This window comes from Pelodiscus sinensis, chromosome 13 (assembly GCF_052426305.1).
Source record: "Pelodiscus sinensis isolate ZL-2025 chromosome 13, ASM5242630v1, whole genome shotgun sequence".
Lineage (NCBI taxonomy): Eukaryota > Metazoa > Chordata > Testudines > Trionychidae > Pelodiscus > Pelodiscus sinensis.
This window is the reverse complement of record NC_143064.1, coordinates 19936356-19962777: the sequence shown is the minus strand read 5'-3', so window position 1 is coordinate 19962777 and position 26422 is coordinate 19936356. Positions and strand designations below refer to the sequence as shown.

The 26422-nt window shown below is 44.1% G+C and overlaps 1 protein-coding gene across 1 annotated transcript in view; it reads left to right on the top strand.

Annotated features, from left to right (window-relative positions):
- The first annotated feature begins 407 nt into the window (after positions 1-407).
- The window catches only part of SMARCA1 (SNF2 related chromatin remodeling ATPase 1), an 84129-nt gene continuing 58114 nt past the window's right edge, over positions 408-26422 (top strand). The window contains exons 1-8 of the mRNA XM_075940968.2: positions 408-568; positions 9507-9593; positions 13376-13542; positions 14225-14325; positions 14442-14542; positions 16610-16789; positions 24100-24255; positions 24511-24642. Of these exons, the coding sequence (XP_075797083.1) occupies positions 488-568; positions 9507-9593; positions 13376-13542; positions 14225-14325; positions 14442-14542; positions 16610-16789; positions 24100-24255; positions 24511-24642 (1005 nt within the window). The 5' untranslated portion in view covers positions 408-487. The remainder of the gene's footprint in view (positions 569-9506; positions 9594-13375; positions 13543-14224; positions 14326-14441; positions 14543-16609; positions 16790-24099; positions 24256-24510; positions 24643-26422) is intronic.

The window sequence follows — 26422 nt, the reverse complement described above, 5'->3', positions numbered from 1 at the left end:
GGGGCACAGGGCAGGACCTGACACCCGCCAAAGCCCAGCTCCCGCGTGAACGTCTCAACGTAACGAGGCGGGCGGGGGGAGAAAACAGTTCTGTGCCCCGCCCCCTTCTCAGCAACGGCTCCTCCCGCCCTCAGCTTCTTGCCCTGGCCTCGGTTCTGTCCCGCTGGGTTTGTGACCTGGAGGGGGGAGGGGCAAACAGGTCCTTCCCCCACCCCTCGGCTTCTTGCTAGGTTTGTCCCTTGCGCCAACGCTCCCGCTCACCCAGCGGGGATGAGCAGGCGTCCCTGCGCGCGCGCGCTCAACTCTACAGCGCATGCGCGCGCACGGATGGCCGGGTTCCCGGGCTGTCCGCCGCTCTCGGCGGCGCCTGCCTCTGAAGTCTCGCGATCTTGGCTGTGAGCGGGAGAAGGGGGCGGGGCCGCCTGGTGTTCGGGGGGCGGTGGAGGGGCGGGGGGTCTTCAGCCCCTGAGCCGGTTGTCGACACAAGATGGACCCCAGCCCCGCCCGCTCCGACGGCGAGGAGCCCTCCACCTCCGCTGCCTCCTCGCGGGAGCCCAGCGACGAGGAGGTACCGCCTGGGGGGCGGGCGCGCGCCAGAGTCTGGGGATGGGGGCGCCCGGCTCCTCTGCCAGCCCCGTCCCAGGACCCGGCCGGCCGCAGGTCCCTGCCCCCCCCCGCGGCTACAGTCCCCAGGCCCCTCCGTCACCCTCCCAACTCTCAGACCTAGATCTGTGCGGAGACGTGGGTTAGTCTGCGCCCACCTGTACCGCCATCCTGGCTGTGCCCCGCTCTGCGTCCCTCGGCCCCATCCGCACTCCCCGTGCCCCTGGCCCAGCTACCACCTGATCGCGCTGGCCCAGCCTGTCCTGCCTTGCGGTGCCCTCAGCCCATCCATTTACACTCCCCCACTCCTCCCCATATTGCCAGCAGGCCCAGCAGCCCTATCCAGCCTCCATACCGTCAGCCCTGTGACCCAGCCTCTGCCCCCTTTGTGCCTTCAGTCCCATCCCTGCTCCACTCCCTACTGTCCATTCATATCTCCACCCTGTTTGCTTACCCTGCCAATCACGTCCCTGCCCTTGCACCCAACCCATCTGATACCCCTCCACACAGTGTGCCAGCCCCTCTATATCCCCCTGTGCAGTGTGCATCTCTACAGCCTCTCCCTGTCTGTCAGCCCTCCCCATGGGTACCACCAGTCTCATTTTATAGCCTGGAAAAAGGACTTTGCTCACCTTACCTAGCTGGGAACAGGTTACCTATATGCAGAGCCATTTAGTGAAGCCTTTGTAAACAGTTACTTTCTGGATGAGATGGAGGAAGGAATGTGGGGAAGTTTGAGCTATTGGGATACACTTTTGAAGTTGAGTGGGAAGGGTATGATACTTCAGTCCGTCCCCCCATTGACCGTTCAATGTAGCTGACTCAAAGGAGTAGGGAGTGGCTTGCCAGTGGCTGTTGGCTGGTTCTTGGCTCTCAGGTTCTTCTGTTATTCCTTTCACTCAAAGCTACTTTCTTCTGCACATGCAGTTTAAATTGCTTTCATAATCCACATCAAGCAGCTCCAAAGAGCATGTGTGACTCTTACCTCTTCCCTTCAGTTTTCTGCAGAGATAGCAAGCCAGGACTCTGAGTGCACATCTACATAGTCGGACTCTGCTACAGTTCAAAAGTGGAAGCCCCACAGGGAGCGCGGGGCTCTTGTACATTTCAAAAGCAGAATCACAGCAGAACTGGTGTGAGCAGAGACTGCTTCAGTCCCCACTTGCGCTGTATCCCGCTGTGCCTCTACCTCCCCTGCCCCCCACAGAGACAGTGCTGGGGGGAACTGGCTTTTAAGCTGGCTCTCTCCCAGCACCAGGTCTTGCTTCTCCCTGTGCTGCCTCTCTCTGATAGAGGCAGCAAAGTGGAGGGCAGGACTAGTTGATTAGTTGCTTACAACCCTAGTAGAGAGAAGTAAAAAAACATGTCGTAGTAGTAATTAGTTGGCTTTGAACTGTGTAGTATGTATCTGGAACATTAAAACTAAGGAACAATAAAGGTGTTAGAAGTGTGAGCAAGGATTACCTACACTACAGGGTACAATTTGTGCTATGAAGTTTTCCATCTGTCAACTGGCAAAAAAATCCCTGACACAATGTTTAGATGGAATAGTAGAAGTTGATATATGCTACTGAGAGATTAAATATTGTATTAGTCTTGATTATGTGTAAGAAGGTCACATGTTTCTAACAAAACAAAGCTTGTTGCTGCTGTTTAGCACTAGTTCATTTGGAATCACGAATAGCTGAGAAATGCAAAGCTACACCTCCTATAGATTTGACTTCAGCAAAGTGCCCCCAGAGCTGGATTGCAATTCAGATGCATAAGCAACATGATAGTGTCTGGAAGTCTTAGGTAATGACAGACTGGGTTAGTATACTTTGTCATTATGCTGGTTATACTTTGTGTCACGTTAATGCGTTGTTGTAAATAGCAATTTCAGTGCTTTTATTAACTTCATCTAATTTTCAATAGTCACCTGGAATAGATTTTTTTTCTTATATATAAACTCTACCACATGGCAACTAGGTGGATAGTTTTTACATATGTACCTGCAAATATTCAGCATAGGAAAGGCAAAATAAAAAAACAACAAAAGCAGCAGTATTTCTTATACCTCCCCATGACTTGGTTAGGCATTTGGCTTAGTTTAGAATGTACTGTTGCACTTTCCCACTAGCCTAGAATGCCTTCCCATAGCCTAAAGCTAGCATCTTTGTTAATTAGATCCCTGGGGTTACGCAAGTTGCACTGTTAAAGTTGTGACATATTTGGAGACTCCTCCATGATACGGAATACTTAACTACACAGACTTTGAATATATTCTCTAAGGTAGTGGTACTCTACCTATTTATCATTGTGGGCTGCATATGCAGTTCTTTGTTATCTGGGCTACATCCACACAATAAATATGCTATCTGAATGGCCCTGAGGATGACTTATGTGGCAGGTTGAGAACCACTGCTCTATTGACTAGGAATGTATGAGTTTAATTGGTTAACCCATAAGCTAATGCTTATCGGTTACTGGCACTGGTTATTCTTTTCTAAGGGCTTCTAGGAGCTGAGACATCCCAGGCGCAAGAGCACCACCTTTGCAACCCCATGGGACAGGGAACCCAAGCAGCCCTGCATGGTTGGAAGCTAAGGCAGTCCCTGAGGCTGCGATTAACCCTGTAACTGATAGAAATCTTATCGGTTACATGATTAATATTTTTAAAAAATGTTTTACGTCCCTACTATGGATTGCCTTACAAGACAAGGCTTACTGGTATACAACATATCCTTTTATTAATAAAGGTGCTTGTATTGGCATTCTTTTTTTGCTATAGCTTTTATCAATTCCTTAAATGAACTAAAGATGTTAAATATCGGTTATTTGAATAGTTGAGTAACCTCATAAATTCTTATACGTTACTCAACTAGTCTATAGTCCCTGGGGATGAGGCTGGCAGCCAGAGTACTCTGTCCCTACTCCTGAGGAGCCCCCTGCAACTCCGTGCTGCTGACTTTATATCAGAGGCAGCAGGACAGGGTGCCAGGCGGGAGCTGGTCTGTGAGGGGAGCCAGTTTAAAAACCAGGTCCCCTTGTGAACTGCCGCGCTGCTGCCTCTGATACAGAGGCCATAGTGCGAGATGGCAGCACCCTATGTCCGGTGCGGGGTGCTGAACTCCCAGACCTGGCATGATCTGGAACTGAGCTGTGCTACCTGCCCACCTGACTCCTAATACATTTCAAATGCAGAGCTGCAGTGGGGGTAGGTCCCGAACCCAGCGTGAGCCAAGACTTAGCTAGGCTGCTGGCCAGAGTGCTAAAAAATGTACTGGCCTGGGCGGGGAGGGGGGAGAGGAGGGAGGAGAGATACATGTAGTCTATAGCATTAACCTATAAGCTTTTGTTTACTAGTTAATCAATTACACTATTGTATCCCTGGAATGAACAGCACTTGTTTGCTGATAGAACTGTCTATATTAGGACTTCTGCTAGTATAGATTTTTAAAAAAATAAATAAATCAAACCTGTAACCCACATTACCATGCTAACAAAGTTTCTGATATAGACCTGAATACATTCTGATATAGACCTGATTAGGGTATCAAGTATCAGAGGGGTAGCCATGTTAGTCTGAATCTGCAAAAGCGGTGAGGAGTCCTGTGGCACCTTATAGACTAACCGAAGTGTTGGAGCATAAGCTTTCGTGGGCAAAGACCCACTTCGTCAGATGCATGATATGTGGATGCGATTAGGGTATGTGCTTTTGCTGGATGGCCTAAAAGAAAGTATTTTTTTGTATTCAAGTAAAATAGAAAATGTGTATATTTCTAAATGTAACCAAAAGGCAAGTACAAACATGATTCTCACCCCCAACTTTCCAATGACCACCACAAACAAGGTACAATATCCTTATGCGAAGTATAGCACTCTCTGTCCCCTTTAAAGCTTCCAGAAAGGAGGTGTTGGAAAGTTAAAGGTACTCGGGACCATGATTCCACTTGACTTCTTTGTCTTCCACATCAGCTTCTGGAAGCCATAATGTGCTGTGTACTTGTTTCTCAACTGACACTCCTTACACAGCTTTCCTGTTATTTCTTGTCTGTCACACTTGCAATTCCCAGTTCTTTTTTTGCCCGTAGAAATCCAAAGGGACACTGAAATAGGTTTTGCAAGTTTCACTCTGCTGTTACTTATAAATTCTTGACCAGGAGAGAACTGGAGCTATCTTTCTTCAGATTTGGGAAGGCGATAGTGCATTAGTTTTCATTCATGGGATTTTTTTTATACATATAAAGGCTAAGCTATTTCTAACAAAGATCTTGAGTTCTTTAGAATTCTTTCTTTCCAGGAGAAGTGTCCTTCTCACTTGCAACTAGATAGATAAGTCACCTATATTTACCCATCTCATTTGTTCCCTATAAGAATTGCAGGAAGCATCTCAAATTTTCTACTATCATTTTCACTTTTGTCTATTAGGAGTACAGGTTTTCTGTAACAAGAAGATTGTGTCCAATATTAGTGTTTGACAATGGTTTTCTCACCAAAGTAGAGTAATGTTGTATTTACACTTGGTGTATCATTATTAATTATTTATTTTCTTTTCCCTAAGTGAGAGGTCATGATGTTCAAATTAATTATCTACAACAGGGGTTTGTGGTAGTCATATGTCATCGTTGTGGTATCCTGACAGGTCTCCTGGTCCATCAGTGATAACCATTTGCCTGTGTGTATGCGCCTTCTCTGTATTGTGTTAACTTTTCACAAGTAGTCGATACAGCAGATTCCAGGAGAGCACAAAATCAGATAAGGATCAAAGACACCAGGCCAGGTTTATTGTCAAAGTACAGTAATAGTTGTCAGTAGATTCAACCAAACCACTATGCATGACAATGGAACAGCTTAGTTAGTGCCAGGAATATGACGCTACCCCCTCGCTGGACAAAGACAACTAACTTCCTTGGGGTACACAGGTGCAAACAAGATAGTATCACTCCTGACTTAACAGGTTGCTAACCTCTGTTGTACCATTACCTCGTACATCGGGTTCGATCACTATCTATCATGCTGTCAGTTGAGAACCTTCCTGAACTTGGGTTGGTATGTTCCTGTTATCTGTTGAGTGTGTGTTGGTACCCAGGTGTTTCTTCATGAAGTGTTCTGGTACAGCCCCTCTAAAATGTGCTTATGGCCTGTGCTTAGTACCTCTTAGATATTAGTATTTCTGTAATATTGACCCTGTTCTTGCCAACTTCTTTGAGCAGGGCCTGCCTCTTGCTCACAGCTAAACTTCGCTTTATATTAGCAGAGTCTTGACAATTGTGGTATAGGCCTCAGCCCTTACACCAGGCCTGTGATACACGGGCTTATATTTCAGGCCTTCACCTTACTACATGGTTCTCCACTTTTTCTTTTCTGGGGCCCCCGCCAACATGCTATAAAAAACATCATGGCTCACCTGTGCCTCAGTAACTGATTTTCTGCATATAAAAGCCAGGGGTAGCGTTTGAGGGTCACAAGCATGGTAATAGCTTTTGGCCTCATGATCCAGTGGCGCCTATAAAGCCACATGGCTCTGGTTTTGGCTTCAGCCCCAAATGGTGGACTCAGGGGCCTGGGCTTCAGCTTTCTACCTTGGGCCCCAGAAAACCTAGTGCTGGCCTTTCTTGGTGGCCTCCCTGAAAATGGCTCACAGCCCCCCAAGGGGCCTCAGATTTCTGGTTGAGAACTACCAATCTATGAAACTGAAAAAATATTGAGTCTTTTATGGTAGATAAGTATTTAATGCTACCTACTCATTAGTACCATGTTTATCTTGGGACCTGCAATGCAGAAGTTAAGTGTTAGTGGTTTACGAAGTACCATTTAAACTATTCCTTACTCACCCTCTACATTTACTTATGCCACTCTACACTCATTGGATTTTTTTGTAAATTTAGTAAAACAATTGAATACCCTCCAAAGCATTTGAAGTACTGAACTTGACATAATTAAGCAAAGCAGAGCAGTCTTACATTCATGCCCAAACGGAACAAGACATCCTTTAGCATAATTATGATTCTCCAGTTTGTGTTCTTAAAAACAGCTGGACATGTTTAGTTAGTTAAGCATTTTCAAGAGCTGAATAAATATCAGGCTACCTGAAAAGCAAGTGAAAATGGCACTTAGAGTTGAATGTTTCATCATTTCACAGATTTCAGTATGAAATTGGTTCCATTTACAAGCATTGGGGTTTTTAAGCTATCAGCATAGTTTTCTCTAGTTTTAATTCCCAGACCTTTAAAATGATTATACAGGATCTGACCAATGGTCCATCTATCTCAGTGTCCTGTCTTCTGACCGTAGCCAATACCAGGTGCTTCAGAGAGAATGAACAGAACAATCACTGAGTGATCCATCCCCTCACAGTTTCTGGCAATCTGAGGCTAAAGACACTAAGAGTATGCAGTTGCATCCATGCCCATCCTGGCTAATAGTCATTGACAGGGCTCGACAAGTAATGCAGTCTACTCGCCCGTGGCAAGTAGATTGCAACCTGAAAGAGCCGGGTTTGGGTGATCTGCGCTTGCGCAGAACGATCTGCGCATGTGCAGATCGCTGGACAGCGCAGCTGGCAAGCAGGGCTCGCCGCGGTTTGGTGAACCCTAGTCATTGAGGTACCTATTCTCCAGTTAGTTAAAAGTTAGTTCTTTTTTGAGCTCGGTCTCAGTTTTGGCCTTTACAACATCTCCTGGCAAAGCGTTTCACTTGTTGACTGCGAATTGTGTGAAGAAGTACTTCCTTTTGTTTGTTTTAAGCTGCTGCTTATTAATTTGAGTGACCCCTAGTTCCTGTGTTATGTGAAGGAGTAAATAACATTTCCTTATTCACTTTCTCCACACCAATCATAATTGTATAGTCCTCTATTCTATTCCCCCTCAGTCATCTCTTTTCAGAGTTTAAAAGTCACAGTCTTTTAAATCTTTTTGTACAGAAGCTGTTCCATACACCTCATAATTTTTGTTGGCCTCCTCTATACAGTTTCTAATACCAGTATGTCTTTCTTAGAAACTCGGGGGTGGTGCCCCCTGCTCACTATGCTTGCCATCCCCCCTCTTTCAGGGTAGGCAGCCCTGGCCCTTCCCTGGCTTCCAGGTAGAGCCAAGTCAAGGTGTAGCAGCCCTGGCCTGCCCTGCCCCACTCTGACCACCAGTGGGGAGGGGGAGGAGGGGAGGCTTGGGCTGGATCAAGGCCGCCGCTGGCCCAGCTCTCTACCTCCAGCTGCCGGGGGGTTGGGCTGGGCTGAGGTCACGCCTGGCTCATCCCTCTCCCTCTGATGGGGATGGAGAGGGAGAAGGGGGTATAGCACCTGGTCCTCTGTCTCTGGCTGAGAGTGGGGAGGCCATGGGGTTCTGGCTATGAGGGGCAAGGCTGCGAGGGTTCCATGAGCCCCCTCCCCTTGGACCACTGGTAATGCCACACATGTTGTGTGTATCCCCCTCCCCCACCTGAGCCTCTGCGCACCTGATCCCCTCCACTTGAGCCCCTGTGGCTCCCCCGCACTCCCACCTCCCCCCACCCAGGCCTCCGTGGCTCCCCCGCACCCGTACCTCCTTCCACTGAGCCCCTGTGGCTCCTGCACCTCCCCTCCCCAACCTCCCCCTCCCCAAGCTCCCATGGCTCCTGTTCGACCCCCCCCTCCGCCCTGCACCCGAGCCCCTGCGGCTCCTGCATGACCCCTTTCCCCCCCGGCTCCCGCTCACCTCTACTCCCCCACTCTGGACAGCGGAGGAGCCGTGTGGTTCAATTTAAATTCTGGCAGCCACGTACCCATGTGGCAGCTGCCAGAGTGATGCTCAGGGGCCTTGGCATGTTGTGGAGGAGTTATCCCTGGCCCATGCAGTGCGGAGGATCATGGGACGGGGATGGGTCAGAGTAGGTTAGCCGTGTGGCCTCTCCCAGGGGATGGAGGAAGCCGCATTCCACGGGAGCCATGCAGCTTGAAGCTCACGCTGCTCTACTCCTCACAGTTTGGAGCATGGGGGTGGCCACATGGCTTGTGGCTCCCACGGACCATGGGAATGGGGAGGTCACGCGGCTGAGGGAGGAGGGAGGGGCTGCGGGATGTAGAGTGACACATGATGTCACTCTGTCGTCCTGCAGGAAAAACCTTTTTAAAGTATAAGAGAAGGTCACCAGATACACAGTCAGTATTCAATATAGAGATGTAAAGGGGTAACAAAAAACCTAGGTATAAATATGTATTTTAAACAATTCATAGGTATGGAAGACAATATATTAAAACAAGGGATAATCAACAAGGGGCAATGCTTAAGATGTTTAATATAAAATCAAATAAATAGAAAATTTACCCTTGGAATATACCCTTGGAATATACCTATTACTGTCTTTACTCAAATCTGTACATGTCTCTGTCCCACAGAGGGAAGTCTAACCAAATTTAATCTGTGTTTCTCGATGTATATGGTGGAGAGAAGTCTAATCTTTATCTCGGACCTTTCACTGTTCACTTAGTGGAGGGAAGGGGCAAGAGTACAGATCAGGTTCAGCTGCCAAAAATGTAAATAGGAGTATTATAATAGGAATCAGCCTGACAATTTTGGCCTTTTCTATGGGTAAACAAACCTTGCACTCACTACTTCCGGCATGAACTGTGGGATTATTAGTGAGGCAATACATAGGAAATTATATGGCTAATTCTTGGTTTTTATTTGATCTTTTCTGCCTTTTATTGGCTGTTTCATGGATTTCAGGCTCTGATTAGAATGGATGATGCATTTTCTTTTCGTGCTTATTTTTTTTTAATAATTTTTGATAATTTGGTGCTTTAATTTTTTTGTTTGATATTTAGGTATTATTTTAAAATTGAGGATTCTGATAGAATTTTTGAAGTCTGCACACTTTTAATTTGGCAACTCTGTTGCTTTAGTAGTTCAATGTATTGATATTAATGTTTAAAATTTGAATTTCAGAAAAATGATCCTCCATTTCAACTGAAACTTCCTCCTAAGGCTTCTAAACCAGAAAAAGAAATTGATCCTGAATATGAAGAGAAGATGGTAAGTGTGATTTCATAGCATAACAGATGTCTAACTTTCTGTTTGAATGAGCTAAGCAGAGACAATAGGAGGAAACAAGAAATTGTAGACAGGATGTCAATGGGAGGGAAGGAAAATGGAATCAGGATAACGATATTAATTAAATACAATTCTTGCGATTAAAGTACATCTCTGTGTACAGATGAGTTTTCAAAGCTGGGAGATGGTTAATCATGAAACTGATTTGTTAGCCTAGGATTGAGGTATGCCCTTTGAAAGCCTATTTGGGTGCTGTTTAACCTGATACAAATACCAAGAATTTAACAAGGTCACATGGAAGATGAACAAGAAGAAGAAAATACTTGGCACACTTTTAAACTAGGCCAAATTCTAAAATGCACATGACAAAGGGGAGTGAAATTGGGGGGGGGACAAGGGGAAAGAAGATATTAGCATCATGTGTTTTGTGTGGCATGAGTCCATGCAAACATTTTGTGCAGTTTTCAGAATGCAAAGGAAATAACTTCATAGCTCTGCATTTTTTATACACAAATCAAGAGTTTTCTCCTATTTAAGAAGTAAAAAACAAGAAGCTGGTGTTTGCGCACTATATCTCTGAAAACTCTACAGAATCCTAAATCAGGGCATACTCCACAACATAAAACTGCAAACTGTTATCCATACGGTCAAGTTAAAGGAACAAAGAATGCTGGTCAAGAAAATAGAAATATGGACATTAAGGGAGAAATCCATAGCAGAACACAAAAGACCCACTTCTGAATGTCACAGAATCAGATTTTGGTGGATGCCAGCGACCAATGGTCTGCTGCATTTTCATTAAAGTTCTTCCAGAAAGTGAGAAATCTGATGGACATGCCAGATGAGACAGGAACACTTACAGAGATCCTCTTACAGAGAGGCTTAGGGAAATAATTGTTTGGCTGAGCGAATACTTCATTTTAAGTGCTAAGCACAAGTCAAGGATTAGAAAGAAAATCAGTCCCCCAAAAGTACCACCTCTGTTTTGCAAGGGTATGAGGTTTGGATTCACTCTCTCCTAAATAGTTCCCTTCTGGGGCTCAGAAGCTGAGAGGAATATGCAAATAGCTTGTATTTTCAGTAGTAAGGGAATAAAGCAATAGAGCTGTGCTGTTATTAAGGGCGTGCATCCTGGAAAATATCCTCTAATCTTCAAAATTGTTTGCTATAAATCAGCTTCTCCGAAGATAAGACCACAAAGTGTGGCAGGCTTTGAGTTTGGTTTAGATCTGTGAGTTTGATTTAGACACACCGACCCTGGACTACTTTATTTCTCTGTCCTCTTCAGAGGTGTTACCTGTAATAGCTGGAGATTCAGTTGGCCTCGCAGGAAAGGATACTCCACTGGAGGTGGAAGTATAGTGCAGCACAGCTTACTTCCCTGCACGTCTTACCATCTATTCTGATTAGCAGTAGGATGAATGTGCGTAGCCTTAGCCCTGTCTCTTTTCTTGGGGCCTCATGTTAATATAGCTTCCCCCTGCAAGACTTAAGGGAGAACATTCTGGTGGACATTCTGGACATTCTGGTTGCCTTTGCTGCATGAGCTGGTGAAAAGTATCCTTGTTTGTCCTCCCTTGTATAGGGGTCAGGCAGAATCTAGCTCTCAGTAAAATATGTTGCCATCTCTAATTAGGTAATGTTTTCAGGTATATTAGAAGTGTATACCTCTATTTCCTCACAGGACAGGCATGAGCATCAGTAAATCCCCATAAAAATCCCAACCTTGTAGATCACTTCTAGAATATGCAGTTCTCCAGTCCAGTTGAGCTGTTCGTAACTGATAGTTGCAATCATTTTAGCAGTTGAGGGTTGCTGTATTTTGGGCTATTTTGCTGCCATGCTGCCACTAGCTATGCTGATTTCTGCCCGACACAGTGCCCCACTGTCAGTGTCTGATATTGCCCTCACCCTGCCCCTTGGGCAACATTTGCAGCACTCATGGAAGATGTTGCTGCTGTTGCCCCATAGTCCCTCACCCTTGCTGCCTTGCTCTGCTGTCATCTGCTCTGCAGTTTTTGTGGTGCCTTGTTCTGAGACTGTCAGTAAGGAGGCCGAGATTTATTATAGTTTTGCTTATAAAGGGCAGCTGATCCCTTCTGTGACCAGCTCATTTTCCCAAAGCCACCAAGGGTACAGTCACCACAGCCCACAGTAGCAATCTTCATATGTCCACTGCAGTTGGTCTAAAAACAGCTGAGATGATGGTGACACCTGTGATGGCACTTCGACGTTGTGGCTTAGGCCCTGAAGCCTAGGCAGGTTTTTGGTCTTGAAGACTGAGCACCAGCCCAAGCCATGACTTCGAAGTACTAACTGTCCAGGTACTTTTAGGGTGCTCTTGTGAGCCCCACAAATCCAAATCTATTGATCCAGGCTGTGTAGGCATCCCCCAAATGTCCATACTAGTGTCACTGCTGATCTGGGCTGGATTTGAGCCAGGAGATACTCTGTTTCCCATTTCCCATCCCCTCTGAATTTTTCAAGCTCACACTGATGTGACGTATCATTGAAGTGAGGAGAGGAGAATGGAAGCATAAGTGTGGGGTGTGCCAGTACATTTATATTCCTTTTGTGTGGTCATATGCACTGTTTATGGAATTCATTTGTTTAGAAAGAAGTCAGAAAGTAAAACTGTGGGAGCAAACATTTACAAATCTGATTTGATTCTTTATTTGTTGGAAGCGAATACTTGTGGGTAGTTATAAAATGGCATTATTGCTGTTTGCACATTATTATTCTGCATTGTATGAACATTGTATTTTTATATATATTTTATTTTTTAAAAGAGTAAAGCATATGTACATGAAACTATTAAAATTGCTCATGCCCCCTATAATAAAGATCTGTATACAAAAATAAATCAATAGTTATAAATTCAAGAGGGAATAAGAACTGATTTATAATGGTATTAGTACTGAGTTTTTTTAAGAAAGACTTGTTCTTATGTGATTGTTAAATTGCTTGCCATCATGATTGGAACTGTTTTTATGTGAAACGTATATTGCCCTCATGTGGCAAAAAGGATGTATCAGCATCTTTTAAGGTTTATTTTTTTAATCATGCTCTCTTAATACCACTGATAACCTGCTATTGTTCATACCTAACAGCTACCCAGCTCTTCTTTAGAGGAAATTCAGTAGTTTATGTATTGATATACTAATTTATGTTTTTACTTTAGTATTTGAAACAAACACGTATTGAGAGGTTAGAGGATTTCACAAAAACTGTTTTAAGTTGCGTAATTTTATAAAAACACTGTTTAAAAACTGACAGGGAAATTATATGGTGTTGCTGTCTTTAAAAACTGTTATACAACTGTTATTTATAGTCTGTTAAATACAGTGTAACAGCTATGACTCATGGACTTAGAAATGTTTAGAGGCTGAAGATGCTCCAGCTGAAGTCCAACAGCAAAATTAATTCACTTAATAGGAGCAGAATTGTACATTGATTGATTTTTAGTTTTTGGAATAGTAACATATTACTTAGTCTCTGCAAACATTTCTCAAGTGGAATCTTGATCACAATAACTTAAATGGGTAGTTTTGCCGTTGACATTCGTGGGACCGGATTTCATCCCTCTCAGTAAATAAAAAAAAAATTTTTTTGGTCCATGTCACGTGTGTATCATTTGTTGGGTGTTCTCCTGCTGAGCTGGCTTGACAGGACGATTGCTATAGTTTCTAAGTTGCTTGTTCTAACATAAATTTGTTGGAGAGGAAAATATGCACATTTTTTCTTCTTTTTGTTTTGTGACTTAGAAAACAGATCGGGCAAAAAGATTTGAATTTCTCTTGAAGCAGACGGAACTTTTTGCACATTTTATTCAGCCTGCAGCACAGAAATCTCCAACTTCGCCACTGAAAGTCAAATTGGGACGACCACGGATAAAGAAAGATGAAAAACAGAGTTTACTTTCAGCTGGGGAGTATGTTTTCATCTCTTTCAACGTCAAAGTTCAGACACTTTATTTTTTAAACAAATTATGTATTTTTATTGTCTGACTTTTAAATTGCAGTTGAAAAATTGCGGCTTAAGTATGTTAGAACTCTTTGAAAAAACTATTGTAATACCTAGCTCAATAAGAGAAAATGTGTGTGTTGTGGGAGACTTTTCTCCTTCATTTTGGGTTTTTTTATATGAGGCACTTACATGCTATTTTGAACAGTTTTTAAAAAAATTGAATCATTTTTAGTAATCATCCAAGCATTTATTTTTGAAATTCAGCTTTTAAAAGAATTTTTTTCTTATCCTGCCACATGTACTGATCAAGTGGCAAATTGTGGGGCCCTAGTCCATAAGTATGGTCTGCTCCTCCATCCACCTGGAGAATTTTTGCTTCCTCCTTGCACAGTACAATCATTGCTCTGAAGGAAAGAGCTGGCTTTCAGCCTAAATAATTCAGAGGTGAAATGAATATCTGGGAATAATTGCTTAATGATAAACTGGTTCTATAAAATAGCAGGTGACATAATATAGACTAACTGTATCGACAGTGATTTCTATCCTAATGTACTGTTTTCTGAAAAATGTAGTCAGGTTATATTCCAACAGCTCTGTTGATGAAAAGATTTAAAATCCAAATTTGTGCAAACTTTCTCTTTCTTCAGTTATCGTCACAGACGCACTGAGCAAGAGGAAGATGAAGAGCTACTGTCTGAGAGTCGAAAAACATCTAATGTGTGCGTTCGATTTGAGGAGTCTCCTTCATGTGAGTATCCATGTTGGATACATTTCTGTTTGTTTTGATTGATTTAAGTAAGATCTCATAAAAACAGATCACAGTAAAATTAAATTTTTCTAGTTAGAGGAATCTTACATTTGCAGATGTGAAAGGAGGAACCCTAAGAGATTACCAGGTTAGAGGGCTGAACTGGATGATCTCCTTGTATGAGAATGGTGTTAATGGAATTCTGGCAGATGAAATGGTAAGCAGCAAGCTTTTGGAATTTACACTGAGTAATTATTCTATTTTGATCTCTTTTTGTGTACGTATGTGATCCTTATTAGTCCAGGCTCTTTCTGCTTGGATTTACATTGCATGCTTTGTGCACTATTTTACTCGAACAGGAAGAAATACATGAAGTGATAAACTTTCTCAAGTAGGCTGTTGCTTTTTACCCTTTAGACTAGTTACTGTATATATAGTTATAAGCTGATGTTTATTTTTGAGCATAATATATGCATAGTTGACACTGGTTTTTATTGTTTTTAGAGATTTAAGACTGTCAAGGAGCAGATATTTGACAATTAGCTAAATACCTGCTCCTTAACATTCTTAATCCATATAAAGAATTTGTATCAATTACACGATTAGTCGATAAGGGGAGATGCAGTGTGGGTGGCTCTTGGAGCTGGGACTGTGCAGTCCTGGCTCCCGCCGACTCCAAGACAGCTGTGGCTCTGCATTTTAAATATAGTAAGAACCTGGAGGCTCTTACTACACATTTAAAATGCGGAGCCACAGTGCAGGTGGCCTCTGTGCTCTTACTGCATTAAAAATGCAGAGCTGCAGTGCAGGTGGCTTCCAGAGCTGGTGCAAGTCCCTGCTAGCACCGGCTCTGGAACTGTTGTAGCTATGCCTCCCCTATCTCTCCCTCCCCTGTGCACTTTTAAGCTGGCTTCTCCCAGCACTGGCTCTTGCTCCCTCCATCCCTTTGCTGCCTAAGCTTATTGGGTAGTCGATTCACTACTCGACTACTTGATTACATCCCTAATATAGATATGTCTAAAAAAATTAAGCAAAGATAGAAATTATTCGCTCATGATGCTGTCCAGAAGAAATATGTCATACCGGATTTGTTAACTAACTTAGGATGCAACTGTTGCTGCAAAAAAAATGTTTTTCTTTGTATTGGTCATTGAAAAATTGTTATGCTCAATATATTTTATTTTGTGGAATTGAGTAAATTTTTTTCTACTAGATCTTTAAAAAAATAATTCCTCCATTGAAGTTGTTAACTTCCAAGAAACAATTTAATATTGCAGAAGTGTATGTATAACATATAGCTCACTTGAATCAACTGTAAGTCCCTATTAGCAGAGTGTGTCCTATGATTAGGGCAATTGGGATCTTGCTATAATATTCCTATTTTGGTTGTTTGTTTCATTCTTGGGTATCCACTACATAGGCAAAATTTTTGTCTGGATAGGTCACGTTGGAGTTTACCATCTGTCCCACTGGTCTGCTTTCCCATTAACATCTGCATAAGTTACTAAAATTGGTATTACACTTGTGTATAGAAGAAGGACTAGATTTCTCTGGTCCTCATCCAACTCCCATTAAAGTCAATGAGCCTTTCCATTGACATCAATGGCAATTGGATTGGGCCCTAGGAGAGAATATATTTTGTTCTATCTTAGCTTCAGCAAATTAGGTCACTTTTTATTCTTTCCACTTCTTACGTGATTAATGCGCCCTTTCTGTATAAGTGAAAGGATCTTCATAATAGATGCAATTTAATTAACAGCAAAATAAGTTTTTGTATAATTCAAACAAGACTTTCAAAATATTAAAGGCATTTTAATTTTTTTATTGAACTTTGTTCTGAGCCATCCTGTGTCTTAACATTGGGAGTCCCTAGAATATAATTATATACAATGGAACTCTCTTATAAAACTTTTTTTTTCACAAAACGACTGGATTCAGGTTTGTAATTTGGATATTACTAATGGGGACCGCGTCCTCTGCTCGCTATACTCCCCTGCCCCCTTCTCGCTGGAAGCTGTCACTTCACTGAGAGAGCCTGTTGTTGCTGATGGCTTGATGACATCATTCTGTCACCTGGCGGGAACATCCGGGAAGAACTTTTTTATATATATAGAGAGATAATACATTGAAGCAGCTTGAGTTTTTAATTTATTTCTGTTGCAGACTTGCACTGTATGCATTCCATTAAAAACAGTTTCAGCAGCAGCATTAAATAATTGGAAAATAGTTTTGATGTCCTTAATGTGATGAAACTTCATTTCTTTTTTTTTCTTTGCTAATATAGGGTCTTGGTAAAACATTGCAAACAATAGCATTGTTAGGCTACCTGAAGCATTACCGAAACATTCCCGGGCCACATATGGTCCTGGTTCCAAAATCAACTTTACACAATTGGATGAATGAATTTAAACGCTGGGTTCCATCTTTACGTGCGGTTTGTCTTATTGGAGACAAGGATGCCAGAGTAAGTGAACAGCTGAAAGCTATTTTGCTATGCATGTCAAAAACTGGTGTTCCAGGAAATACAATTGTTTGAAGTAGTTTTTTGGCTGCAGAAAAAATAGCATTTAACAGTCTTATCATGAGGGAGATGTCATAGGAAATGTTAAAGCAGAATAACAGACAGGTATTTAACTGTAAAGAAATGTATGAACATTATAACCCACTTGCCAAACTCCTTCCCCTGTTGGTTTCACTTTTCTCTGTTGATTATTGCACTTTTGTATTCCCTTTGTCCCTTCTGATTATTTTCTTTACTTTTCAGCCTTGTTTCCACCTTCCCTTTGCCTTCTTTCTCTAGTGGTTGCTCTCTTCACCTTTTCTGGGCTGCCATTATTCTTAATTGTAATGGTATGATGTTATGAGGAAAACTTTACTGAAGATGGAAAGATGTCTTAATATCTGTTTGACTGGTGCCCAACACATGTTGATGGGCACAATACAAATACTTAGATTATAGAATCTCTGAAGGGAACTGGTGGAAGATTTATTATTTGTATAATTTAAAATTATACTGAACAGAGTAAACTTGGTGAATCATAGCATCAGTAGCTCTGCTATAGTTCAGGTTGAAAGTTTGCTTACTGTTTAAGAGACAATTAAATGCTCTAAAACCCATATGCTGACTTAATTTGAAATTCACTATTTCATGGAGTGAGGCTTAGTTAATACTTCAGAGTTGGGAATGTTTGAGTTCTACAAACTGACATTTTATAAAATTGTCTGGTCCTTGTAATATGTGAACAGGTAGACATCTGAGGTTCAAACTATCATCTTGTATTCTTCATATGACCTTCAGCCACTCCACTCTGCCTTTGAGTAATGGGGGTGATTATGATGAAGAAATTATTAAAAATAAGTTTAAAACTACAGATCAGCATGTTAATAGCTTAAACCAAAGAGAATGAAATGCTCATGGTCAGCAAGACAATGGCTCCGTTAACACCCAAGAGTTTTCAGACTCTGTAACTTCAGTGACTACAGGTGTGAACTGCACTTAAGTGCAAGTCTTTGCTTGAACCTGGGCTCAAACCTAACCCACCCATTGTGTCTACACACACTGCAATTGCACTAAGCCAGGATCCCAGGAATCCGAAGGGATAGAGGTCTGAGTTCAAGCGAAGCAGAGACCCAGGGTCTGAGCCCTGTTGCTTTGCATATAGGCTTGGCTCAGGTCCTGAGAGTCAGCCAGAAGTATCCTGCAATTTTATGGGACAACTTCCTTAGTCCTCTCTATCCCAACAATCTGCAGTTAGCTGTGTTGAAAATGGTTGTCTTTCTTACCCCTGCCCTTTGCAAATCTCAGCAGCTTAGGTCTGCCCATTCTCTGCTGAGCTCTGTTCTGTGAGCACACTAGCAAAGAGCCACCTGGGTTTTTAATAGCAAACCAATCAAGCTTTTTGCAAAGTGAGCTACTTCCTGGTAACATGCACAATATCGCCAACTTTAAGAGATCAATCATAATGAATCAGACCCCCCCCCAAATATCATGACATTATATTTAAAAAAATTCTATTATTTTTTAGTCACTTTTTATTTTTTGAACTCCCTCTACCCATTCCCAGATTGTGTTCTTGTGACAGTTGGTGTTGCCTTTTCACTGGTTCTGGATTAAGGGGATTTTGCTTCCCAGCTGCAGGAGCTCTCACCCCCAAATCTGCCAGTCTTTTGCCCAGCAATTAATCCTGCACCCCTTCAATTCCTCTCTCCTCACTGGGCCATAGTTCAGCCCTCCCAGTCTTACCTCTGTTTCTCTTAGGTTTCTTCCTCTTCCCTAGGCCTGGGGAGAGGGGACCCCACACAAGGGTGGAGTTTTGGAAGGGTAGAAGAGGATGCTGCCATGCGCTCCTGGATGTGGATTGCTTTTCATCCCATTCCACGGACTATCAGGGAGTGAGGGGAAAGAACTTGCATTCCGTGCATGCCTCTTACACCTGCCATCATCTTCTCTATGCTGTGTTCAGCAGTGGGGAAGGGTATCCGGCTCACCCTTGCCCCAGTGCTGTTGCCTTTGGGGAAAGGAGAAGCCAGAGCTGGGCAGAAAAGTGGGGATGTAGAGGTGGGAATGGAGGGGGGGGCCTTCAGCTATATCTCCCAGTTCTTCTTCAAGTGCTTGCTCATGTGCATTTCTATTAGGTGTGCACGCTGCGTGCACGGATTCCAGAGCCTTTTTTCCCCAGCAGTATCTGTCGGACCAGCAGGGAGCCCCCTAGAGTGGCTCTGGCATAATGGTGAATAAGTACCCCTGCTGGCCCTCCACTCCCTCAGTTCCTTCTTACTGCCCATGATGGTAGCTGGAGGGTCTTTGTCATTCTGACTTTGCATCCAGCATATACATAGTTGTCTTTGTAGTTAGTTATTTGAAGTGTAAAGTTAGCAGTTAGTTAGTGTTGTCCTTATAATTATCTCTTCCCTCTGGGGAAGGGTTATGCCAAGTCCACAGAATTTCAAGTCTTGCGCGACTTGTGCTAAACCTATGCCCTGCGGGAACCCCCATGACTCCTGTCTAAAGTGTCTGGGGGAGCCCCGCACGAAGAAGGAAAGTGATTCCCATCTAAAGCTGCTCCTCATGGAGTCCGCGCTAGAGCTGGTGTTGGAAGGGGTACCAGCGGTAAGGAGCGCACTGGAGTCAATGCGCAAATCCTCCACAGCACCAGTACCTACCTCAGCACCGCAGAAGACCATGGCTCCGAGGCACTGCTCTCAATCCCCAGTACTGAAGAAGAGGAGGCAGCACAGGAGAAGATCCATGGGGAAGCAGGGCACAGGGCATGACATCGAGACCATACCCTGGCAGAGGGCTCGGCACCTGGATGCTTCTGGTCCCTCCAGGCACCGCCAAGGAGTCCAGTTCAAGAGAGGATCCTCCAAATAGTCAGGTCGTCAATCCCTGAGACCTTCTATGCTATGAGGGAGCTTATAGAGCTCACCGCCTCGCTAATCTCCCCCCAGCACTGGATTTGGCGCCGTATCAGGCAAGACACTTGTTGTAGATGAGTCATCCTGCCTCGGCACCAATGACCTTAGTGGCACAGGGAACCTCTCTGGCACCGGGGTCCTTGTTGGCACTGGGAACCTCTTCCACACCAGTGGCCTTGCTGGTACCAGGAAACGCTATGGCACTGGTGGCCTTGTTGTCACCAATGTCAGTGTTGGTGCCAGAGGGATTGACCTCTTCAGCACCGGGAAGGTTGGTACTGGGAGACAGGAGGATCTGGCCAATGCTGATGGCACCGTATCAGAGTGCACCAGCCACTTTGCCACCGATGCTGATGACACCTCCTGCTCTGGTTCATTGAAACAAACCGGAGTCGATGGCACAGCACCGGCCCTGGTACCTCTCTTAGGCACCTTTGACGTCGCCACTGTGGTTGGCATCAAACTATTCATCAGAGTTCAATGTGGAATTGGTGTGGTCTGGTGCATCTTCCTGCAGATCCTCCCTGCAGCACTGTTTCTGGCATCAGGGGTACTAGCCCCATCAGGTGTGGCTACCTTTGATGCAACCACAATGGCCCTTTTGGACCCCCGGGCCTATAACTAAATGCAGGGCCTGATGCCACCCAACAAGAGCTCTGGATTGTTACATTCCAGGGGTACGCCATCAGTGACCCTTCAGTCCAGGGCCCCCACCTCAGAGTATAGAGGCAGCCTACAGAGGGACGTGCCATGTTCCCAGGCCGAGGGTGAAGGAGCTCAAGACCAGCCCCAGTCCCTGTCCACCTCCCAAGTGGCAGAGCCACTCCAAGACCAGTCTGCAATAAGGGAGTCCTCCATTGTCCTCTCCTGATGAGGCCCTAGCTGACCTTGCCCCGTTCATGCCCTCCATGGATGATAGGGCCCACCAGGAACTGCTACACAGATTGGCAGATCCCATGGTGGATATTTTGTCTTCTGATGCACCACGGGGGCTGGTGTTGCCACTTAATAAGACTGTGTCTAAGATTACCACCAATTTGTGGCAGACGCTGGCATCAATCATGCCTACTCAGAAAGGAATGGAGAGGTGTTATTTTGTCCCCCAGACCGGGCATGAGCATTTATGCGCTCTGGTGGTCCAGTGGCAGGGCAGAAGGAGAGGCAGGGTCAACTGGTACCTACCCTTAAAAGCAGGTCGAAAAAATTGGACCTTCTGGGCAGGAAGGTGTATGCCATGGAAGGTCTTCAGCTGCACATTGCTAATCAACTGGCAATGTTAAGCAGGTATGCATATAATACCTGGATGGCAGTGGATAAGTTTAAAGAACGCCTGCTACAAGACTCCTGCCAGAAGTTCACAGAGCTGACGGAAGAGGGTAGGGTCATCTCCCCACAGCGTTGCAGGCCGCACTGGATGCGGCAGACTCAGCAGCACACATGATGGCCATGGGTGTTGTGATACTCCGTGGGGCCTAGTTGCAGGTCTCTGTCATACCTTCTGAAGTGCAGAATACACTGCAGGACTTACTGTTTGAGGGGAAGGATCTATTCTCTCACCAAATGAACGCCAGACTACCTAGTCTGAAGGACTTTAGGGTCACGCTTAGGTCTCTGGGGATTCAGGCCCCAGCCCCGCAGAGGAAGTCCTATAATTCTAGTCTGCACGGGAGGCCTTCTTACCAAGGCTACAGGCTCAACCAAGCAAGGCTCAGGCCTCAAAATACTGAAACAAAAAACAGGACTATGTAGCACTATAAAGACTAACAAGATGGTTTATTAGGTGTGTAAAGGGAGGGGGGAGGACACTCACCCCCCCCCCCAGTCCCAAAAGGTTTGTGGGGTAGGGCTTGCCCGCGTTCAGTCCACAGAGGGGCTCCCCGCTACCCCTTTCCCCTTTACTCTCGGCCAATACGGCGTAGTAGGTTTCCCTTATGCTAGGGTTACCCTGTTATGGATGGAACCCTCTTACTTAAACCCTGGGGCCTTCCACATGCCCAGTCCCCGCGGTCCGCCAAGTCCAGCTCCCTCTGGTCCGGTGGATCCACCTCAGGCGGACTCCCCACCCTGGAGTCCCACGTCACCTGTTGGCTCCTTGGCGGTTGGGGTCGGGCCAGCTCAGGTGCGAGTTCTCCCCAGCGGTCCTCAGTTCGCTCCTCCGAGCGTCGGAAGGTCGTTGGGATGCTCCTGGGTCCGTCTGCCGCGGACACCCCCGGCGCGGTTCATCGGCCGCCCCCGAGGCCTCCGCGCCCCCTCCTCGGCGTCTCCTGCCCAGGTCTTCCACCGGCGGCCGCTGTCTTCCGCCCGCGGGTCAGTTCCGCCCCCCCCCCCCAGGTGTGCCGGTGCCGCATTTAAAAGCAGACACCGGCTTGCTGCGCATGTGCGGCAATACAGCCGGCGCTCCTCCAGCTCTCCGCTCGCGGTGCGAGCTGCCGGCGCTAGTGACGGGGCCGGCCCGTCACAAGGTGATGAGCTTTCGTGGGCCAGACCCACTTCCTCAGATCAAATAGTGGAAGAAAATTGTCACAACCATATATACCAAAGGATAAAATTAAAAAAAATGAACACATATGAAAAGGACAAATCAAATTTCAGAACAGAAGTGGGATGGGGGGGAGGTAAATGTCTGTGAGCTAATGATATTAGAAGTGATAATTGGGGGAGCTATCTGTGTAATGGGGAAGATAATTAGAGTCTTTGTTCAAACCTAAGTGTAAAGTGTCAAATTTGAGCATGAATGACAGTTCAGAGGATTCTCTTTCAAGTGTATTCTTAAAAGGCCTTTGAAGCAGGATGCAGGTAATCAAGTCTTTGAGACAATGTCCTTTCTGGTCGAAATGGCAAGAAACTGTTTTGTCTTTGTGATCCCGTCTAATATCTGTTTTGTGGACATTGCCAGATGAATACCTAGAAACCATCTACTTCAAGACAGACCCAAGAAAACCAACAATAGTACACCACTTGTCATCACCTACAGCCCGCAACTTAAACCTGTCCAACACATTATCAATAAATTACAGCCTATACTGGAACAGGATACTAAACTCTGAGAGGCTCTGGGAGACAGATTCATAGTCTCCTATAGACAACCATCTAACCTCAAGATGATTCTTACCAACAACCACAGGACATACCATACTAATACCAACCCTGGTACCTTCCCTTGCAACAAACCCCGTTGCCAACTTTGTCCACATATTCACTCTGCTGATACCATTATTGGATCTAACCAAGTGAGTTATAAGATCAAGAACACATATTCCTGCTCACCCAGAAATATAATTTATGCTATCATGTGCCGAAAGTGTCTGTCTGCTATGTACATTGGACAAACGTCTCAGACACTTCGCCAAAGGATCAATGCCCACAAAGCAGATATTAGAGAGCATCAAAATTTCTTGCTATTTCAACCAGAAATGACATTGTCTCAAAGACTTGATTACCTGCATCCTGGTTTCACGAGGCACACCTGTGCCGATCAAGAAAGGCTTCTTTGTCGGCGCGTCGCGTCCAGACTGCCCCGATCTGCCGACAAACAGCTGATCGGCAGAGCGGGGCAGCCATTTAAATTTAAATGAAGCCGCGATTATTTTAATCGCGGCTTCATTTCCCTCTGCCGATCTGGCTAATCTACATGCCTCCGTCGACGGAGGCATGGAGTTTAGACGTACCCATTGTGGCAGTGGCAGGTAGCGTAACTCTGTGTCCTGGTTTACATTTGTGTTGCCTTAGCTCTGTATATTTCCTGATTTTTCAGGGATTTAAGTTGAGCTTTCTCATGCTAGAAATGTACAAGGCATCACTGGAAACCATTAGCTCTATATTAACACAATATTTGGACATTTAGTATACAGGATTGTAGAGAACATTCCCTTGTGCCTAGTAGGTTTTTCCCTCAAAGCATATTGAATAAGTTCATTAGTTGGATGTGTCTCATTTAACTATTTCACTGATCACTTAACAGGAAATATTATTTATTAGAACATAAGAAGTGATCCCTCCCCTGTGACTAATTTCCAGCTTCTGACATACAGAGGCTAGGAACACCATTCCTGCCCATCCTGGCTAATAAGTATTAATGGACCTATCCTCAATTAAAATTAGTAAACACCCACTGAGTTGAATGGGGACAATTTATTCCTTTCATCCTAATTCCATCTGATGATCAGTTTTTGCCCTGAAACACGAGATTGAAAACTTTGAATTAGTATAACTCTAGGTATTGTTTTCCATATGTGCTTAATTTTGGTAGCCTTTGTTTCAATAATCTTGGCAGACATAAGTGGCATTGAGCTCCAAATAAGTTATGCATGTTGTTACTTAATATCTTTTAATTAATAGATATTTATTTTACATTAGGCTGCTTTTATCCGTGATGTTATGATGCCTGGAGAGTGGGATGTTTGCGTTACCTCATATGAAATGGTAATTAAGGAGAAATCTGTTTTCAAAAAGTTTAACTGGAGATACTTGGTGATAGATGAAGCCCACAGAATAAAGAATGAAAAATCTAAGGTAAACTTCTGTTTCAGTGTTTTTCTAACCTTTGCTTATGCATTTTGTAGCAAACTTTTTTCAAATTTTAAATTATATTTGAGCCACATTCAAATGCATCTTTTGAAAATAATAGCTTGATTTTTTTGGGACTTTCATTTCAGAGCTACTGAGTACATGGTGCTCTCAAAAGTAATGGATGCTCTGGATTTTTGATAATTTGGCCTTATATGTTTAAGCCACAAGTAAAAAATATCATTTATGATTTTTTTCTAGCTTTCTGAGATTGTTCGTGAATTCAAGACAACAAATCGGTTGCTATTGACAGGAACACCTTTACAAAACAACCTCCATGAACTGTGGGCATTACTCAACTTTCTTTTACCCGATGTCTTCAATTCTGCAGATGTAAGCCAAGATTTGATAAATATACTAGCAGACTTGCCTGGGTTCTTCAGAGTACGAGGCTGGTGGTGTGTGTGTGTGGGGTGCGGGGGTACAGGACTCAGGGAAGGGCCTTGGGGATGTGTGTGTGAGGGTGGGGGGGAGTGCAGGAGGCTGGGTGTGAAAGGGGTATGAGAGTGAGAGTTGGGAGGTGAAGAGGGGCTCAAGGCTGGGGATCCATCTGGCATGGGCCTTTTTCTCCCCCTAGTTCCCCCAGCTACCCAGGGACCTTTTTTCTCTCTCTCTCTCTCTGGCACTGCAGCCAAGGGCTGGGAGTAGGGGAAAAGTTTGTAGGAAGGGGGGCTACTTATTCGATCTGCTGGCAGACAAGATGGTGGAGCCCCAACTCTACTGGCCACTCCCTTGGAGGTATGGGTGCCCTCAGTGAGCACTCTGCAGCATAGTTCTCCCCTGCAGGCTCGTTGTCTGTAGTTGTGACTTTCATATCGTATCTCTCTAAAAAGCAGTTCCTCCCTTTGCAAGTTATGGAAAACTCTCCTTTTCCTAGAGTTCCAATTGTTCTGGCACTACCAAAACCTGACCATGCTTTAAATTACGAGAAGAGGAAGCTGCATACTGAATTTGGTGGCCTTAACTCTTAACGTTTAGGAGGAGTTCTTGAACAAACAGACTCGCAGACAGACAGACACACACAGATAGATGCATTCTCTCTCTCTCTCTCTCTCTCTCTCTCTATGTATATATATATATATATATAATGTAATTCTGATCTATTCTGCAGACAGAAAGGATTTAGAGTGGCCTGGGACTTGGGATATGCCGATTCAATCCTTTGTTCCATTACAGACTTTCTGTGTGACCATGGGCAAATTTTAGTCTTTTTATGTCAGCTCCTTAATTCTCAATATTGTTGAGAAGATAAATATATTAACGATTATGAAGTGCTCAGACACTATGGTAATTGATGCTTTATCAGTATATGAGATAAATATTTTTAAAAATCATGGAATCACTCTTTCTTCTACCTATTATTTTAATTTGGTTAGAGCCAGTTGAAATTCTTCTATCAGAAAGTTTTAGTTTGGTAAAATACAGTTCCTTCTTTATTCTGAGAGGGAAGAGAATGAATTTTTATGCCATCTTAATACTGTCAAAATCCAAATTTTGGTAGTTTTCTTACAAACTGAGGGCCCAATTCTGCAAATGCTCAGCTGTTGTCTAGACTAAGATTTAAATGTTTGATGTTGGCCAACACATGTGAACCAGGACATTTTAAAATTGCCTTGTATACATAGACTAATAAGACGTTTCTGTTGACATGTGTTGGCTCATACCTTTAAATCCTAATCTAGACAAGGCTTTAGGGTCTGTTTCGCTAAGATTTTGCTTCCTTGTGTAACATTTAAACATGTGCCAAGAGGATGTAAAATGCTATTAAAGTGGATAACATATAATTGATTTGCTCTTTGCTTATATTACTTTTGCTTACAAATGTGAGTTTAAACCAGTTTTGTATATCTGTTGAACATGTAATTTGCATTGCATGCTTTTTTACTTGGAATTAGCTATCCCTTCCTTTGCTTTTTTTTCTGTTACTTTCCTCATCTCTCTGTTAAGTTTGATGCAGTTACTTCCATTGTTCTTGCTTCATGTCACTATCTGATCTCACTTTTTATAGTCCCGTTTCCTTATCCTTCCCCCAGCTTTTCATTGTGCAGCCTGATTTGATTCACTAAGATAGGCATTCAGATGTTACAGTGGTAAGCCTCATATAAACTCCTAG